This window comes from Polychytrium aggregatum (genome assembly GCF_025602895.1).
Source record: "Polychytrium aggregatum strain JEL109 chromosome Unknown BJ171scaffold_43, whole genome shotgun sequence".
Classification (NCBI taxonomy): Eukaryota; Fungi; Chytridiomycota; class Chytridiomycetes; order Polychytriales; genus Polychytrium; species Polychytrium aggregatum.
In genome coordinates, this window is record NW_026516245.1 from 78,323 (window position 1) to 96,129 (window position 17,807).

General features: G+C 57.5%; 5 protein-coding genes across 5 annotated transcripts; 2 read left to right on the forward strand and 3 right to left on the reverse strand.

Moving 5' to 3' along the window:
* Positions 1-81: 81 nt before the first annotated feature.
* On the reverse strand, positions 82-3,735 carry BJ171DRAFT_220806 (mate-domain-containing protein). The gene is made up of 10 exons (XM_053106477.1): positions 3,395-3,735; positions 3,126-3,186; positions 2,763-2,856; positions 2,446-2,638; positions 2,215-2,298; positions 1,813-1,989; positions 1,320-1,569; positions 1,049-1,166; positions 696-858; positions 82-528 (listed from the first exon to the last, which is right to left on the reverse strand). Exons 1-10 carry the CDS (start codon positions 3,579-3,581, stop codon positions 206-208), a joined length of 1,650 nt encoding a protein of 549 aa, XP_052963106.1. The 5' UTR covers positions 3,582-3,735; the 3' UTR covers positions 82-205.
* Positions 3,736-4,193: 458 nt separating this feature from the next.
* BJ171DRAFT_220817 (Pex12 amino terminal region-domain-containing protein) lies at positions 4,194-6,297 on the reverse strand. The gene is made up of 7 exons (XM_053106478.1): positions 6,045-6,297; positions 5,757-5,941; positions 5,495-5,607; positions 5,302-5,403; positions 5,026-5,202; positions 4,639-4,857; positions 4,194-4,488 (listed from the first exon to the last, which is right to left on the reverse strand). Exons 1-7 carry the CDS (start codon positions 6,104-6,106, stop codon positions 4,279-4,281), a joined length of 1,068 nt encoding a protein of 355 aa, XP_052963107.1. The 5' UTR covers positions 6,107-6,297; the 3' UTR covers positions 4,194-4,278.
* Positions 6,298-6,400: 103 nt separating this feature from the next.
* Positions 6,401-7,411, forward strand: BJ171DRAFT_585567 (uncharacterized protein; the record flags this gene model as incomplete). The annotated part of the gene is made up of 4 exons (XM_053114371.1): positions 6,401-6,673; positions 6,862-6,928; positions 7,058-7,083; positions 7,157-7,411. The coding sequence occupies 4 exons, from the start codon at positions 6,401-6,403 to the stop codon at positions 7,409-7,411; spliced, it is 621 nt and encodes a 206-aa protein (XP_052963108.1).
* Positions 7,412-10,044: 2,633 nt separating this feature from the next.
* BJ171DRAFT_632387 (uncharacterized protein) lies at positions 10,045-14,356 on the reverse strand (the record flags this gene model as incomplete). Its single annotated transcript, XM_053115651.1, has 5 exons — positions 10,045-11,693; positions 11,794-11,918; positions 12,612-13,733; positions 14,029-14,059; positions 14,227-14,356. 5 exons carry the CDS (start codon positions 14,354-14,356, stop codon positions 10,045-10,047), a joined length of 3,057 nt encoding a protein of 1,018 aa, XP_052963109.1.
* Positions 14,357-14,891: 535 nt separating this feature from the next.
* On the forward strand, positions 14,892-17,794 carry BJ171DRAFT_220922 (uncharacterized protein). Its single transcript, XM_053106480.1, has 9 exons — positions 14,892-15,200; positions 15,365-15,436; positions 15,804-16,264; positions 16,503-16,582; positions 16,706-16,750; positions 16,858-16,876; positions 17,001-17,077; positions 17,171-17,290; positions 17,427-17,794. The coding sequence occupies exons 1-9, from the start codon at positions 14,982-14,984 to the stop codon at positions 17,519-17,521; spliced, it is 1,188 nt and encodes a 395-aa protein (XP_052963110.1). The 5' UTR covers positions 14,892-14,981; the 3' UTR covers positions 17,522-17,794.
* The last annotated feature ends 13 nt before the right edge of the window (positions 17,795-17,807 follow it).

The window sequence follows — 17,807 nt, forward strand, 5'->3', positions numbered from 1 at the left end:
GGTCACAATGTCCTAGATCGCGATGTCCTAGATCACAATGTCCTAGATCACTCGTAGAGGTGCAGCATCCAAGTCCAATATGTATTGGGCGGTGGAGGACAGAAGCAGGAGCTGCCACCAGCGCCAGTACAATCGATCGAGCCGCGACAGTGACCTGCGCACTCTCTGCAGTCCCAGAACCGACATCGGGAGTGGGACAGGACCGCTAGTCGCTCTCTTCGATCGTCACAACCAATAGCGGGTCGTGGCTGCTGCCAACGCCGTGGTCCTCCACGTCGCCTGTCGAGCCCTGAGGCGCCGTGCCATACGAGGTGTGCGAGCTTGAAGCCTGTTCGTCGTATTCCCTCGAGCGGACTCGCTCACGGGCCCTTCGGGCTTCCTCTTCCCAGTCCGTTCGCGAGATGATCAGGATCTGAATGATCGACACCACAAACAAGCCCACTGTCAGTCCGATCCAGAGACCAACCAGCTCCAGATTGTACCGAAAGGCAAGGAGCAGAGAGAGCGGGATGCCCAATGCATAGTACCCTGTGAATGGAGGGAAGCCGTAATGAGCCCACTGACTGATACAATTGTTACTCGAGACGGCTCGCCTCGGACTCGATCGCAAAGCTCACCAAGGCGCCATGTTGGGCAGTCCGACAGACAGTCCGTGAGTGCAAAACGAGGACCCATGGCAGCGTCTACACCCTTACCAGCAAGATTGATGTATGCCCCAATGTGCTGCCGGCCGCATCCACGAAGGATTCCTCCCGCAATCACGCCGATGCCGTCGCTGATCTGGAACATGGCGCCCAGCGGCAGGATTTCTGCAATCAGCTTGACGACTTCGGGGTCGTTGTTCCACAGATATCCCCACTGTCAAAGACGCAGCGCAATGTCAGTCACACAGGTAAATGCGGCAGATCGACTCGATGTCTTTTGGTTGAGCAAAGTCCGCGCGAGCCGCACATGCTTCGATTTGCGGCCCTTCCTTGGCTATAAATGATGTCATTGCGGAGAACTCTCCGGCCTCCACATGGACGCTGCGACGACAGACGACATCTACCTTCTCGCGGATCAGGAACAAGATCGTCGAGTTGAAACATCCGATCATCAGTCCGATCGACAGCGCAGTCCAGGCGTCGAGACGGGCACGGTTCTTGCAGTTGGCTCCGAGGGCATTACTGAGGAAATGGATAAGGTGGAATGAAAACAAGCGGAGTGGCGATAAACGAAATGGCGGCGTGAGATACAGCCTCATGATGGCAAAAAGATCGGTGGTTTCGCATAGTCGAGATGCTACAGACGCCTGCCTTGCGGTTCATCAATGCACTCACCCAATGCGCGTCGTGGCTGCGATCGAGATTCCCTGGGGAATCATATACATCAGCGAGCAGGTGTTCAAGACAACCGCCTGCGCAGCGAGATACGAATCGCCCAGGAGCCCAGTGGCGAGGGTGATGATCTCAAAGGCCCACCACTCGCTGCAGACCATCGCAACGCCGGGTGCCCCAAGCTTGATAAACTCGACGATCTGAGAGACATCGAGAGCTTCCTTCCAGTCCCAGCCGCCCCAGGCCTTCTTGCCTACAAATCGACAAAATCGATCATGCGGCCGGAGATTGACCCCACGCGACAAAGGAGAGAAACAGGACGTGAGCACGATACACACGGCTGCTCGGCTGCTTGGGCGAGCAACAACTGCATGCACGATATGCTGGACAGTCCGTGTTCTGCCCACCGTTTCCGGACAACGGAACGCAGCTGTGACCGCTCCTGTGCATACACACATCGCGCATTGCGAAATGCCACGGCGATTCGATGCCTCACCATCCACAAATGCGATATAGGCCAACGTGAAAATCGGGAGCAGGCAGTAGGTGATGGCTCCGGCTATTGGCGATCCGATGTATCCGATTCCAACCGGAGACCACACCAATAGCCACTGCAAGAGCATGTTGATAGGCGAAGCGACTAGGGTCACATAGAAGCTGGCTTGCATGATCCCTGTGTCATCCACGGGCATGGGCGAGAGTGAATGGATGAATGAGTGAATGCATGAATGAATGATGCGGTTTCGTCAAACAACAAATCAAGAGATGCAGAATGAGCGCGAGTGGCAGGAACGAAGCGAGCATGAACCCGCAGAGTAGCACTGATGAGCGGCGATCTTGGCCACAGCGTTGACTGCCCAAGAGTCGCAGTGGTCCTATGTGCCGTCACTATCCGTACCTTGGCCTTGGAGATATCGACGCAGGCATTCATAAATAAACTGGGGGTACAGCCCTATGGTTGTCCACTTGGCGTACTGTCCCGCTGGAAGAAGCGCAGAAACGAGTACCCGTGAGCATCAGATGCACGCCTCGGCTGCGACACTCGTGCAAGTGAGGTAGCGTGCTTCAATGAGACAGAATGGAGTGGGGGACTGATGCTCGGTGGCGCAAGTTCAAGTCAGCCGCTTACCCAAATGAGCAAGCTCGGCCTCCTGTCCAAGCAGAACCAGGATCTGATCGGTGAAGAACCAGAGTATCGCCACCGGGATAAACAGTCCAGCCATGACCACAAGTCCCCGCTGGAGATGCTTGCCAAGGGCGTGGGGATCTTTGCTGCCCGTATGTGCCTGGGAGCAGAGTGTGTCGAGCGCAGTTGACATGCCCTGGAAAGTGCCAACGAAAAAACGATGCGAGGCTCAGCGTTAGCAGGATACTCAAGCCTGTTGAGGCACAGTTGATGTGGCCATCAGCTCGTTTGTGAGGGATGGTCATGGGGAGCATACGAACCACGCCGATCGAGAAGCCGGTGATGTTGCAGAACATAAAGGCCAGCGAGCCCGAGGCCAGTTCCTTGGTTCCCAGATGGCCGAGCGAAAACACGCTGATGGGTTGGATCGGATTCAGGTAGAGCGGGAGGGGATCAGCCAGAGTCGGGAGACAACTGAGGGTCCCGCCCATCCAGGGACCCTTCGTCCTCAGCCTATGAGCCACCCTGCCTCGCTTGATGAGGGCTATCCCGGCAGCCCAGACTTGGGGCGGTCTCGGCCAAAGCGACTGCATGTGTGTCCGTATCTATCTATCCGCGCCCATATCCAGATCCAGGTTGATTGGCTGCGAATCGCCGACACATTGCGGTCCAGAGATACGAACGTTGTGAGTCCGAGGGACATTTGCAGGAGTGATCCGGCAGATATGGGCCAGGCCAGTTTTCCTGAACAGAGGGCCGAGCACACAAGGCCGAGTCATGTTAGCTCAAGTATCCTGTGGGCCGCGATTGGATGCAGGTTTGGATGCAGGTTTGGATGCAGGTTTGGATGCAGGTTTGGATGCGGAAGGCGTTGGTTCTAACGCATGGAGTGAGACGAGCGAGCCGAACGAGAAACGTTGGCCGCGGCTGGGAGTGGGCTGCTGCACTCAACTGATTTGCTTGACTTCCTTCCTCCAGATTTCAAAGGTCACAACCGGCTCCGAATCGATGTGCTGAATCTGGGACAGTAGCGCTGTGGCCTCATCTGCGAGCGAGTCCGTGCTGAGATTGCCCTCGGCCAGAAAGGGCGGCGCTTTGGCCGAGGGCGAGGTTGACTCTGGATGCTGTTCAGATTGCATGGCCTGGTGGGTGTGCTGCGACAAATGGCTGGACAGAGTGCGGCGATCGAGCCGTTGGTAATGGGCGACGGTGGATGCATGCGAGACAGAGATGCGCTATAAGCCGAGTGCAGAACTGCAGCCGGGCGAATGGCGGATCCCTGAGTTCTTGCGAGATCTCACCGACGAGAGGACGGGTGAGTGGCAACACAGGTTGGCAGATGCGAGTCCGGGGCTGGGTCGGCAATGCAGCGCTGAAGCCAAGGCAGATGAAGACAGATGAAGACAGATGAAGACAGATGAAGACAGATGAAGACAGATGAAGACAGATGCAAGCAGATGAAGACAGACGCAGGCAGATGCGGCGACCAATCTCGTTCGCGCTGACCCCATTTCCTTCGGCGAGAAGGCCCTTGCTCGATCAGCGCCCGATCCGCTGCTTCTGCCCGTTGTTCCGAGGATGCAAATCCTCTCCTTTCACCCACCACAGAGTACAGACGAGGTGCGAACGGGCAAGCTGGCTATACAGCGCGTTGGATAGGCAATGACACTGATCGTTTCTTGCCCCGGGCGTCCGTTTCATGGAGGCCGTCCAAGGTCCAATATCTCTGCAGTCCCCGTCCCTGACCCGGACGGATTCTGGCCACTCCAAGAGCACCCCCCCCGTTCGCCCAATCTGCATGGGATTTGCAGGTTCCGAGTGCTGCGCCCAGTCACATCACGCACTTGAATACACCTTCCGGATGGCTTCGACTCCGCCGACCTTGGCCCAGGTCACCGGGCACCGTCCGTACTCATCGACATAGCGGTGCAAGCACGGATAGCAAAAGACGTAGCCGGTGAAGAGCATGGACGGGTTGGTTCGTGTGTCGAGGCAGAGTCCGCAGATATTCGGGTCGGCCGGCATCCGGATTCCCTGATCATGTCGCTGAAGTGATCGAGTCGGCTGTGAGAACCGCTGCCGCAGCGCTCTTGCAGATGGATATTGCCATTTGCACCATGAGCACATCGCACCGCACCGCAAGCGAGCACACACAGCCATGCGTCCCAGCAGCTTCCTTCGCTGCTCACTTCATACCGGTATGGGCTCGGGCGGCGGCGGAATGACAGCGTCCTGGCCGTCTTGTCGCCGGGCCAGATTGGCGTCAGAATACCACCATCCAAGGAACCGATAGACCAAAATGCACGCTGGCAGAGCCACCTTGAGGAAATCCAGCCCCTGCGTCACTGCGGCTCTTGCGATGCCAAGCGACGTCGTCGATCGGGTCGGCGGCCGGGTTTGGGACTCGTGGTTCTTCTGATGGCGACAGCATCAGCAAACGAAAGGATGAGCGACGGGTTGCCGAGAAAGGATCCTCGATCCCCCAAGTGCGTCGATCGACCATGCATTCAACCGATGCCCATCCCGAGCAACCTCTCCGTATCCGTCACTGCGGATGCAGCGATCGAGGCGGCATCAACCCACATAGTCATTGGCGTTCAGACGCCGGTACTTGAGTCCCGCGAGGTGCATCCACGGACTATAAAACTCGGTTTTGCCGTACAGATACAGAATCTGGTACACGAATGCCAGCAGGGAAGTGCCCGAGCCGAGATATGGATAGACCGCAACGGCCGCCTTCTTGACCTTGGCTTTCCAGGTCTACGTGCCAATGCACAGATGGATGTTCAATACCCCCCATGATGGCGTGTTATGCGAGGCACACCTGCAATCAAACCAGATGTATGTGCTGCAACGCACCTGAGCATTCGTCCGCTGTACACCAGGCCGTGGGTTCTCGGCCTCGGCCGCCGCTGCTTCGGCATAGAGGTCCATCTTGGACTTGAGATACGGAACCAGGATCTGCGGACGGCACATTGCACAATCAGGGACTTGTCTCGAGCCGCCAACTGATCCCAGCTTCTGCCTCGCTGCCTCGCTTCGCAGTGCTTACCAGCGACAGCAGGGATATCCACTTTTGTCGTCGGCTGAGACGTTCCGCCGAGTCTGCCCCGGACCGGGTGCCTGTCCGCCGCAAGCCGTAAAAGTTTTCCGAAAACGATCCACCTGTTGTGATGTCAAAGTCGGGGAAGAGACGAGGCGGCAGACATACCAACCATATGTAAGAAGCTCGAGCCGAGCCATCTTCCTGTCCGCCGTTCCATACGATCCGGATCGGGACTGGCTCGACTGGTGAATGGCAGCGACGGTCTCACCCCACGTCGTCAGATAGTACCACTCGACCCAGAGCATCAGCAGGGCATATGCCTCGTCAAAACGGTTGGCCAGATGGATGAGATAGCGCGGATATCGCTGGGCATAGTTTGAGAGTATGTAGTTCAGGGCCGGTTTGAAGAGCTCAGCAAGCTTGTCATTGGCAACGAGTTCGAAGAATGTCGGTCTGGGGGCGGTAAACAGGGACGGGATGCGAGTCAGACGAAAGGCCAGGGCACGCCGGATCCGAGCCCGAGTGATGTGCATGCAAATGACGATGCTGTGCATACTTGTCTTCGAGCGAAGAGTGGCTGCCGATCGCCGAGGGCAGATGCGTTGAGAGAACCTCCATCGATTCCGGATCCTTGACCTGCACCGACGCGAGCAACGAGAGATGGGGATCGACGATGGCGGGACGATGAGCAGGCGCTGGGTAGATGGATGGGGCAGTTGGGTCGATGGGCAGATGGATGGGGCAGATGGACAGATGCCCGGGAGAACACACAAGCCAGCGCTGGGCCGGATTGCCGCCTGCTTTTCATGTGCCCCGCTGTCCTTGATCCAGCTCGCCCTTGATCTGGGCATTCCCATTCCAGCCCACACCTCCAGTCGCCCAGGCAGATCCGCAGCTCCAGTCGCCCAACCCATGGCCAACTCGTTCATCGGCACCATCATCTCGGTCGGCGACGCAGCCTCCACAGTGTACGTCCTGCATCTGGATGAATGCGATCGAGCGCATGCCCTCACCCCCAAACGCACCGCCTCCGACAGAATGTTTCGGTGCTCCCATTGCGAGCTCTCTACACCGGGCCATGGAACAGTCGACACAAGCGCCTTGGAAAGCTATCCAACAATCGAATGCCGATCCGAGGCCTGTGGCGGCTCGGTCCAGCAGGCGGTAGCTTTCTATCGACTCAAGGTGCGTGGTCACGCATCGCAAGGGCTCTCGGCTTGCTGATCATTATCGCTGGCTGTCCAGAACGCTCAACTGCCCGCTGGCTATCTGCGATGCCATGCTGGTCATCAAATGACGAATCGACATTGTGTCCAACGGCTGCTGACGTCCCTGGCACACAATCCCTTGGTCGGTGATCCTGCCCACACCAGCTTACCGTCTCCAAGTCCGCCAGGGTGCTTCGATTGGCGGCCTTTGAGTGCGTTGGCCGATTGATAGGTACGTGGAATCGATGGAATGGTGGACTGGTGGGTTGATGAGGGTGGCGAGAAAAGATGGCTGTGCCAGGTTGAGAGGCAGATCGATATCTTGGGCTCATGGGCACTGCATCGTCCCTTGTTCGATCAGGCCTCCACCCGATTGACTTTTTCAAGGTAAGGCACGATCAATCGTATATCTGACGAGCACCCAGTTGGATCATTCTGGCTCATCCAACTCGGCCCAAAGCTTGCCGCTGCGTTCCCAGGGCGTATCGACGCGGCCATGGAAGACTATTTCATCGGCCGCCACTGCCGGTTTGTGGTGCGCAAGTCTCAGAAACGACGCCTCGAAGCCGACGACAGTCCCGCTGGCGGCGATGTCTGCATCAGGATTGCACTTTTGAGCGACTCGTCTCCGATGGTCGTGGATCGAAATATGGTCGACCTGATCGAGGACTATCGCCAGCAACAGCAACAGCAACAGCAACAGCAACCGATGTGACCGACGCCAAGCAAGCACAGTCTCTTTCAGAACACAACTGGCATCGGGAATGATCGCATCGAACCGGCACCATCATTCGCGTTGCACTTCCGAGTGCCAGCCGATATCAAATCGGGCGAGCGGCCTCATGCACTCTGACATACCGTTGGTCCATCCCCATTCATCGAGTTTCCGTTCGCTGTCTCTGATGCACCTCCTCGACCATCCAGCCCGTCCATGACTTTGGCTGCCCCTCCATCAGCTTGGGACGAGTCCAAACGGACCGCACAGCCAGAGGCTCAATGTGGATGGCTCTTCGCATCCAGCTCTCGACATTGGTCGCACCATCCTTCCGAGTACGCCGGGACGACCCAACCTTCTGCCGGCTTCCCCCGAGATCGATCCGAAGAACAGCCGGTGTTCTTCGATGCCAAATCACCCCCATGACCGTCAAGCCTTCCTGGCAACACAAATGCCATGGAGCTGAACCACTGGCGTTATCTCAGTACAGCTTCACCCAGAGACTACTGTATCTTCAATGGAGTGGTGAGACAGTCGGGTGCGCATGTCACTGAATCGATCTGTTGTTCCAAATGAAAGTCAATAGCAATCCATCAACACGCCGTCTCTCTTTCCGCCGCTTGGTCAATGCAACCCACACCTCCTCGTGATCAGCCCGTGCACAACCCTCCCCCAGTCACCTGCATTCGGCTGCCGAAACACGCTGCATTCGACAATAGCTGCGATGTCCTTTGGATCTCGGCCAAGGAAATCGGGAAAGTACCCTCGGGCTCTCTCGGGAGGTGGTCTCGGTCTGGTCCGAGGGGAAAGACTCGTCATCTGTGGCGAAACACGCGTGATGCGTCACCGTCTCTCATGGCAGACGATGGAGGTTTGGCAAGAACAAGGAGGATTGCGTCCCATGAGGATTGCATCCTGCGCGGCAAAGGTCTGCGGATCGCAGGGGAGGGTACCCGGCAGTGAGATGCCGCAAGATCAGGCGGGCAGTTATGTTGACGATTGGATCATGCATCGGACTCGTCATTGGAAGCAGAGCCATGAATGATCGCAGTCCTTCAAGTTACTTGTACGACAACTGTGGCTCACTTGCATGCCCAAGAGATCCCCAACACCGTCGGAAGGCACAACCCGTGGCGGTGGATGTCGGTGCGAAGCATCGGTGTTTGACACACTCTGCTTCGGCCGTCATTGCATTTGTGGGAGGGTCCAGATTGGCATCATCCGAAGCGAGTGCTCGCGGTCGATTGCTCTTGAATTCGCGGTCCTGCCAGCTTTATCAAATAGAAATCGCCGTGGCCCTCGGTTCTCGGCAAAACAGATGCACCTTCCCGCTGAGAGCGTGGCCATGGGACTGCTGCGCCACCTCGGTTCCCGGCAAAATCGTCCCTGCTGCACGAGCCCCACGGCACAGCTTCTGACACCGCTTCCCACGCAGCATTTTGATGCAGCATCGAGCGGCTTCGCGGGGCAGCGGGCCCTGTCTATATAAAGCCACTCGCCAGCAACCCGCATCGCACTGTGCCTCACCTCAACTTCCTTCGACCCCTCCCCCGTTCGTTCCGAGCAATCTATGAGCCAACTCTTCTTCCTGGCACTGGCCCTGGGCCTTCTGGCGTCTCGATCAGTCGAAGCACTTCCTCTCAGTCGAAGACAATACTATTACGACGGTAGGTTATACGAACGATACCCAGTTCTTGATGCCGTCACTGAGCCTCCGATACGTGCTGATATGTGTTACCATTTCTGACTCTAACCCATCTCTGTCAATCTTTGATGCACAGATTCCTTTTTTACAACTCAGAATACTTTACTCATAGCAGGCGCCGCGCTCCTTTTAATTTCCATCATGATCCGCTGCTGCATTGTTGTGAATCAGGCGACCGCGCAAGCCAGCCCACCCCAGGTCCCCGCTGCTGGCAAAGTCGCCGCCGGCCAGGGACAACAGATGGCCGGAGCTACACCGCATGCGCCTAACAATGCATCTCAAGTCTGAGCCTGGGATCCCTGTCCATAGTCTTCGCCAAGCGGACCAGCTGTACCTACTTCTTGCTATGCTACTCTCTCTCCTGCTATTCTCCACTCCCTCCTGCTATCTTCCACTCTCCTGCTATTCCCTACCCTGGACATCTGTTGGGATCTGCGTGCGGGTTCCACCAGGAGCTGGAGGTTTGTCTTTCTGCTTTCCCCGGAAGTCGCTCTCAACCCCGCCGTTGTCTATGATGCCGAGCGTGCTCTACCGGCACCGACGATTGTGTCAAGCAATTGTAACCCTGTCCAACTTGGCCAATGTCGTCTAATATATGAGATCTCATAATCCTACAGCTTGAACCTAACGTATGCTCCCTATTGAGGGGTATGATGTGAACACCACGGCAATGGGCAGTGGGTTTTGTCCTCAGAGACGACGCTGGCCACTGCCATGCCGTTGCACTTTCATGGAGTAGGACTGCCTGCACACCAGAATATTCAAGCAGTATTTCAGGGCTGTTTATCGTATTGTTGGCATTCGGGGCGGTGACAGTGATCCAGACAACAATGTCGCTCTGGACAATAGTCAGTGTGCTGTGGCAAAGATCGAGTATGCTCTGAACAACAGCGACATCGGTGCATGCGCCTCATACCCACGGCCCGCCCTATGCTGAATTACGACGGCCCAAGAGACCCTGTAGTTCGCTTCGGGCCTCTGACGAGCCATGGTCATTTGCCGCCTTCTCCAGCCAGGCCGTTGCCTCCTCGATATCGGCTTCGGTGGCGTCGTGAGCGTTGATGAGAAGCCGAGCGTACGCAACCATGGCTGGCTCATATCCTCCTCTGGCCGATTGAAGGATCCACTGGGCCGCAATCACCCGGTCGGCCGTGGTGCCAATGCCATTCGAGTACATCTCTCCAAGCCTGAACTGCGCTTCGAGGTGGCCTTGGCTTGCCGCCTGTGTGAACCAGCGAAGGGCCTCGTGTGTGTCTCGTCCAACAAACACCCCTGCAGACCTGTAGCTGCCCATTTGGAATTGAGCAGTGTCATCTCCGTGCTCGGCTGCTGCCTCGATGTACCTGAATCCCTCCTCCTCGTTGCGGAGCACTCCACGGCCGGTCATCAGACATTGACCAGCCATGAACGCCGCGCCGGCATGAAAGGGCTCTGTGTCGGTCAGATCTTTGTAGATGCCACAGGCCCGGCCGAGGTTGCGGGTGGTGCCGCGGCCGTGGTAGAGACACTCGGCGCACTGAAACTTGGCTTCGCGGTGTCTCTGGTCGGCTGCCAGTCGATACCATTGAAAAGCATCGCTGTCGCTCTGATCCACCCCGAGTCCAAGGCGGTAGCATTCGCCCACACGGAATTGTGCATCGGCGATACCGTGGTTTGCAGGCACCTGGAAGAGTTCAAAAGCACAGTGGTGATCGCAGTGCATTCCGACCCCGTCATGATAAAGCTCGCCGAGTCTGATATGAGCCGTGATGTGGCCCTCCTCGACGGCAAGCCTGTAGTGGTCGATGGCCGCTGCGTGGTCGATGCTGGTACCACGGCCGTTGAGGTGGCATTCGGCCAGTTGGAAGTGGACCTCTGGAGCGGGCCAGTGCTCGACGCACTCCTCAAGCAATCGAAAGGCTCGCTCGTCATCTTGCTCGACAGCGCTTCCTTTGAGGCAGGCCAGGGCAAGGGCGTATTGGGCTTCTGGATGCTGGTTGCCGGCGGCCTGCTCGAGCCAGGATACGGCACGGCTGCGGTTCTCGGAACTGCTGTCGTTGGTATAGTGCTCGCCGAGACGGAACTGGGCTGCCACATGGCCCTGTGCGGCTGCCCTGCGGTATCCATCCAGGGCCTCGATCTTGCTGACACTGCGGCCCCGGCCGAGCCGGCAGCATTCGGCATGGTCATAGCAAGCCTCGACAACGCCTTGTCTCTTGGCCTCGGCCAGATATCTCTGCGCGGTGAGGTAGTTGATGCTGACGCCATCCCCGATCATGAAGATGTGGCCGAGATAGTACTTTGCGTAGGCGTGGTTGCCCCTGTCGGCCTCGGAGAACCAGCGGACAGCCCTGGAGACGCTTCGATCGATGCCGAGCCCAAAGTAATAGCACAGTCCGACCTGGAATTGCGCCTCGCGGTGGCCTCGTCGAGCAGCTTTGAGGTACAGATGGAAGGCAGACACATGGCTTCGTTCGGATGGCTGCTCGCACTCCCGACCCATCTCATAGAGCTCGTTGGGACTCACGACAAAACTCAGCCGTCTGCACAGTTGGCGATAGACCGTAACAAATCGATGCCCTGTGGTTTTGAAGAGAACTGGGCAAGTCCAGAATACGGAAACGAATGGTGAGATTGAATCGGTGCAGAGTTGGTGCGTTCTGCAACCCATCGGCAGCGCAAAAGCACACCGACATACTTTCATCAGCCGTGGAGACCACTATGCGGATGACCAGGACATTGACAGCAACAAGAGCCGCGGACCAGAGCATCCCAGCGAGCCAAGCGCCGAGTGGCGTGCATTGGCCAGAGCGTGCTGGGTTGCTGCAAGACCCAATTGATAGCCTCAGCAGCTCCGATGTCGCTTGAGTGAACGCAAAGTATATGAACACATTCGATAGCATAGAGCGCAACATCCTGGAGCGTATCTCCCGGCTGACAAGGAGCAAAGTGCGAAGGAGGAGGGTACAAGGTCGAGACTCTGAGCTGCAGGGGCAAGAGCTGTTGAATATAAGGATGTGATGGTGGTGGGGATGAGACAGGTGTCTGTCTCAATCCAATCATGCCCACGTCTGGGAATGCTGATTGGCACAATGCTCTGATTCGAGCCCGGCGAGATTGGCCCGAGAAGCGTCCTCGAAACAACCCGATCAATGAACGGATTCAGCGCAATGAGTCCATTGATGCGGCGAGGAAGGTTGAGAGTGCCCAGCCATCACAATAGCCCGCTATCACAATAACCCACCATCACAATAACCCAGCCATTGAATCTGCTGGCTGTCCCATACCTCGGACGATGGGATGCTCGCAGCAACTGTCTCACGACATATCTTCACGAGATAGCGAAGGCAGACATGATGTGCTGCGTGGTCTATTTGGTATCAACTGTGATCACACACTCTGCTTAGCATCATCAAAACCAAGTCGCTCAGGGTTCACCCGGCCCCTCACCCAGCCCCTCACCCAGTCCCTCACTACTTTGCAGTCTCGACCATCCACAACCCAGGGACCGCTCACTAGTCTCTGAATTCAACGGACACAATCGAAAACAGTGGACCGAGGGCGTTGCTGAGCAGCTGTAGGAACTGTGGCGTTTCATGCGATCTGCTCAGAACGACTCGCCTGATCTGGCTCATGAATGGAAGCTGTGTGAGGGACCGCAGGCCCGTGGAACTCGACAAGTCAAGGGTGTGGATGCTTGGCATTGTTGCAGGGAGCCCTTCGAGTGTGTGGATCAGTGGAGGCAGGATCAGCACCTCGAGATGGTCCAGGTCCCGCAGCCCATGGAGACTCCCAAGATTGCGACAGAGGCGCAGATCCAAGAGGCGGAGGCGTGGGAATCGGGTACCGATGCCGTCAAGACTGAGGATGGTGTGCGGTAGATGGAGATTCCGCAGTCTCTCCAGGGTTGGAAGAGGTCGCAAGTCGTTCATGGCTGTGCTTGGGATGCTGGTGGTTTGCATGATCCGGAGGGTCACCACGTTCCGGAGTTCGTTGGGATGGCTCTGCAGGATGTTGGCAGCAAAGCCGCCAACCAGGGTGAGACTGATGTTGGTGAGGCGCTGCAAATAGAAGCGCTCGAACCCGAGCAGGGTGTTCCGTGGGATTCCAAAGGGCTGGTTGAGAAAGCGGACGACAAAGAGCCGATGGCTGGTCTCGCCGGATCTTGCGCGAGACTCGAAGGTGCTATCGAGAATGTTAGCCTCGTCGAGGAACCGGAATCGTTCAGCGGGCTCCAGGCGATCGAGAAAGTCAAAGTCAAGCCGAGCTGCGTTGGGTATGGATGTCCATGGATAGCTGACCAGGCTGTTGCACTGTTGAAGCAAGTGCTGGATCGACTCTCGTCGGGCCGAGTCACCACTCAGCTGCGACCACAGCGGTTGCTCACGATTGTATTCGGTGATGGAGGCTGGAAGGAAAGGCGGCACTCGGCTGAGGAATTGGAGCAGGCCTTCGAGTATCTCGGGTGGAGGAGTGTCCGATCCGAAGTGTAAGCGGAAAGTGGCTTCGCTGATGCCAAGGTTCAGACAGATGTGTTGGATGAGCTCGCCTTGGCCGCTGCCTGGGTCTGGGCTTGGGTGGCCACGGCTCTGCAGCGACGATACTGGAGAGGCGTAAGGAGGCAGCTGGTCGCTGCGACTGGGTATGGGAGTCGGTGTCGAGAGGCCTCTTGGGCTGGTCGTCGAGTATGAGGGCGAGGCTCTGGCTGTATCGTATCGCCTGTCGATGGCTGACCGTGGAGTGGCAAATACACGATCGGGATGGAGAGCCGACAGCGTTTGTCCGCACAGATCCGAGGGAGTTGCCCGGTGTGCCACGGACGATGCAATCGAATGTGCGGTGCTGGATTTCGATCGGGCTGATGAGACGGAAGAGGGGCTTCGATACAGTTGACTGGATGCCGAAGAGCCAAGGCGAGACAGCGAGACGGTACTTGCCCTGGAAGATGAGCGCAAGGGACTCTGCTGGACATGCAAGTGGCGACAACAGATTCTGGCATTTGTGCAGTGGGAGCAATCGACAGTGGGGCATTGGTCGCAAGGATTGAGGCACCTGGGCCTGTGGCAGTTATTGCAGTGGTGATCGCACCTGGTGCGGTTGTTGGGGCTCTGACGACGAGGGCTGAACTCACCATCGCCTATATCGCCATCGTCGCCTCGCTTTCGCTTGGCCAGACCCTCAGCCACCGTCTCCGAGGCGGCGCTGACAAGGCCAATAATTCCCCTTGCAAGAGTTTTGGCAATGTTATCAACGAGCGACATTGCGGCCACCAAGTGTGATGCTGTGGGAAAGTGCGAGTGAGACTGAGGCGAGCAGAGGTTGCGGATGCAGGCTGGAACAGCAACGAAACGAACACAGCTCAATCGGACAGCGAGCAATTGCGGGAGGAGATGGGGGAGGAAAGTGTCTTATATCAGCAGTATGGCATCGGGCGAGTAGCTCTGTTGTCAATCAGGGGTAGTGCCAAAGGCGACTGCCATTGTCGAGGCGGTGGAGTGATTGCGTCGATCACAATCAAAGGCGGCCACGATTCCAATCAAAGTGCTGCACTCGACCAAAAGTCAAAGACAGCACCTCGTCCAATCCACTTGAACAGCTGTGTCTGCTGCTTGATTGTTCTTCCCGACAGTCGCTAGACGAGACATCCTCACTTGGACATGCTGGATATCCTCACTTGCACACGCACTCTACCGTTGCCAGAGAACACCACCATCATCAGGCACATTGCTCTGGTTCCCAGGCCCGCAATCGCCGTGTGCCCTGGTTCCGTGGCAGCAGCCCCCGTGGCCCCTTTGGCCCCAATGTCCCAGAGTTTGCCTTGGCCCTCCACGTCCACCTTCTTCGCCTCGGTTCCATCTTTCGACACACCCGGCCATCCTGCCGATCATGGCCGACCGTCTCCCGGGCAACTTTCCCGACCAGCCTTCTGGCGCCGACAACAGCGAATCTCACCCAGCCGCCCACGACCAGGATCATCTGGCCGACGGTGATCGGCGTCCACAGGCAGCTCCCCATATCCCAAACGACAACGACTGGGTCACCGACGACGAAATCGATGACCAGCTCCACAGCGACCGGCTAACCCACTGGTGCCATCAGTGCCAGGTGCGAGCTGTATTTTGTATCTGCCGCCGGTCCTCTCTCCACCCTTGGCATCGGTGGTCGGACGGACGCCATCCTCGACCCACCGATGCGTTCTATCGATTCGGCCACGGCTGTGTCTGACTCGATTCTCTTGACCATCCCGCTCTGCTCTCCGCTCCGTCCAGGCGGGGATCAGCCCCATAATGGACTCTGGAACACCCACCTGTCCGGCCTGCGGCTCCGAGTTTGTTGAGGAGGTAGGCCATTGTGCTGCTCTGGCCGAGGGGAGCGAGCCCATCGCATGTATGCGTCCGCAGCCGGCTCCAATTAGCCTCGCCGAATCGGCCCATGCATCGAGGGTATCCGCCGCAGTGGGTATCCACCGGCTGCTGCCACTCCCGGCGCTGTCTCTGTATCGGCGCAGGGCTTGTGGTTGTTGTCATACGTGGATGCCTTTGCTGGGCCGTGACGGGCGATGCCGGTGCTGGTGCCGGTGCCGGTGCCGTTCTTGCCATCTGGCTGCTCGGTCCCCGTGCGGCATTGAGAATCTGTAGTGAGACCAACCTTTGCTTCACCGGCAGCATTCGTCTGTGGCTGACTGTATTGCGCTCTGCGCCGCTCCAGGTCGAAATCAACTCGGACCTCAACGCATTCTATGACCCCATGGATGATGCAGACGAAGGCGATCTTGCAGCAAACGTCGGCACCCTCCAGAACCTGCTGCAGCATCTCCTTGGTCCCAACGCAATCGTCAATGTCGATGCCCCGCTCGCACCTATCGACTTTGATCGCCTGAACCGCAACTTTGAGGACCACCATGCCCAACCGGCTGGTGGGATTGTCATGGGCAACCCAATTGTTCTTGGGTTCCCTGGTGCCGGCGGCACCGCGACGACAACCAGCATTGTCTCCGATGGCACCCGGACAGTTCGGACGACCCGGACTGTCGCTGCGGATGGCAGCGCCGTTACCGAGCAGCTTGAAGAGATTGTCCCAGAGGATGATCCGGACCACCACCAGCGAGTCCGCCTCAATTTCAACATGCATGCCGGCCAAGTCAACCCCGAAATGGAGCACATCATGGCGTATGTGTCCTTGGGCATCGCATCCATGCAAGCGGCGAGGTCATGCGCTTGACCGACAGCCCGGACTGCTGCTCGTGTTGTCCAGTCCAGTCCAGTCCAGTCCAGTCCAGTCCAGTCCAGTCCGGCTGTACTGTATGCCAACGGTCTCGGTTGCTGGCTCATTCTGTCGCCTTGCCCGCTGCGTGCGGAACCTCCCTGCTGATTCCGGACTTGTATTGCCTGGTTCGTGGCATCACAGCACCATCCAGGCGCTCTTTGGTCCCGGCATCGAAGATAATCCGCTCATGCGCGTGTTCAACATGGTCGGCGACCCTCGAGGTACACTTGCGAGTTGTGTGTTTGTTTCGTGGGAAGCGCCCACGGGGCATGATACTTGTGCTTGTGCTTGTGCTTGTACATTGTTGGGCCTGCTCACTAACTAGCGATCGATGCCAATTGCAGACTATGTCTTTGGACAGAATGGCCTGGACGATATCATCACCCAGCGTAAGCTTCGTCGGTCTTGACTGTGTCTCTGTTATCGGCTGCATGACTCACGTTGCCTATCCAATGTCCACGAATCTCTACAACTGCGCCGTCTGCGCCGGTGATAGTGATGGAGCAGACAGCAACGTAAGTGGAACGTCGCTGCAGCAAGCTACCCTCGTGCACGCTCGGCCTGGAGAGGGACATGCACAGTGGTCCGACATTCATCTGATATACTCTGTGAACCGATGCTATTCTGGCTGCCACCCAGCCGAAACGCGCCGCCTCCCGCCTCCGCCGATGACATTAGTCATCTCAAGAAATTTCCCGTTCATCGAGACAGTCTCGGTAGGTGATCTGCCGCATGCACCAGCACTTGGCCGACAGCTGTATGTATAATGGCCCCCGCCAGCTCACCTGCATCCGCCGCTTGGTCCGCAGGCGAGCAAACCGAGTGCAGTATATGTCAAGAAGAGCTCGAGGAGAACATCGAGGCCGTCGAGCTGCCTTGCAAACACCACTACCACCCCTACTGCATCGAAGCGTGGCTGAAAGTGAACGGTAATCGGCCGTGACAGAGATGCTGAGTAGCACTGTGCCGATGTCTATCATTTGCCAGTGCATGGAGCCCTTTTGTTGGCCTGGCTTTGCCCGATGTCGCTGCTGACCCAGCCCTCCGATCGTTTGTGGTTTCCAGGCACATGTCCGGTGTGTCGGCAGCCGATTACCAACGCAGCCGAGGTCACTCCGACTGGCCAGGAGGACGCTGAGCCGTCGGCGTCGTCGTCATAATGCTAGCGGCAGACTGAGGGAACCTGAGAGGAAGCGGAGAAGAGAAATGAGTTTCCGCATGCTCCAAGCCCGACAGCGGAGACACAGTCGAGTCGGATCGTTCAGCGCCGTCGCCCATACCACAACCAACAATTCACCCAAGCCTGCCTTCGGTCTCCACTGTTGCGTCGGCCATTCCTGGGAGCTTGGCGCACCGCGATAAGCACACAAACACATGTCAATACATGTGCCAAATATGTACCGCGGGCGCTCAGGGCGAGGGGCATCGCTGCATGCCGGCATTGCT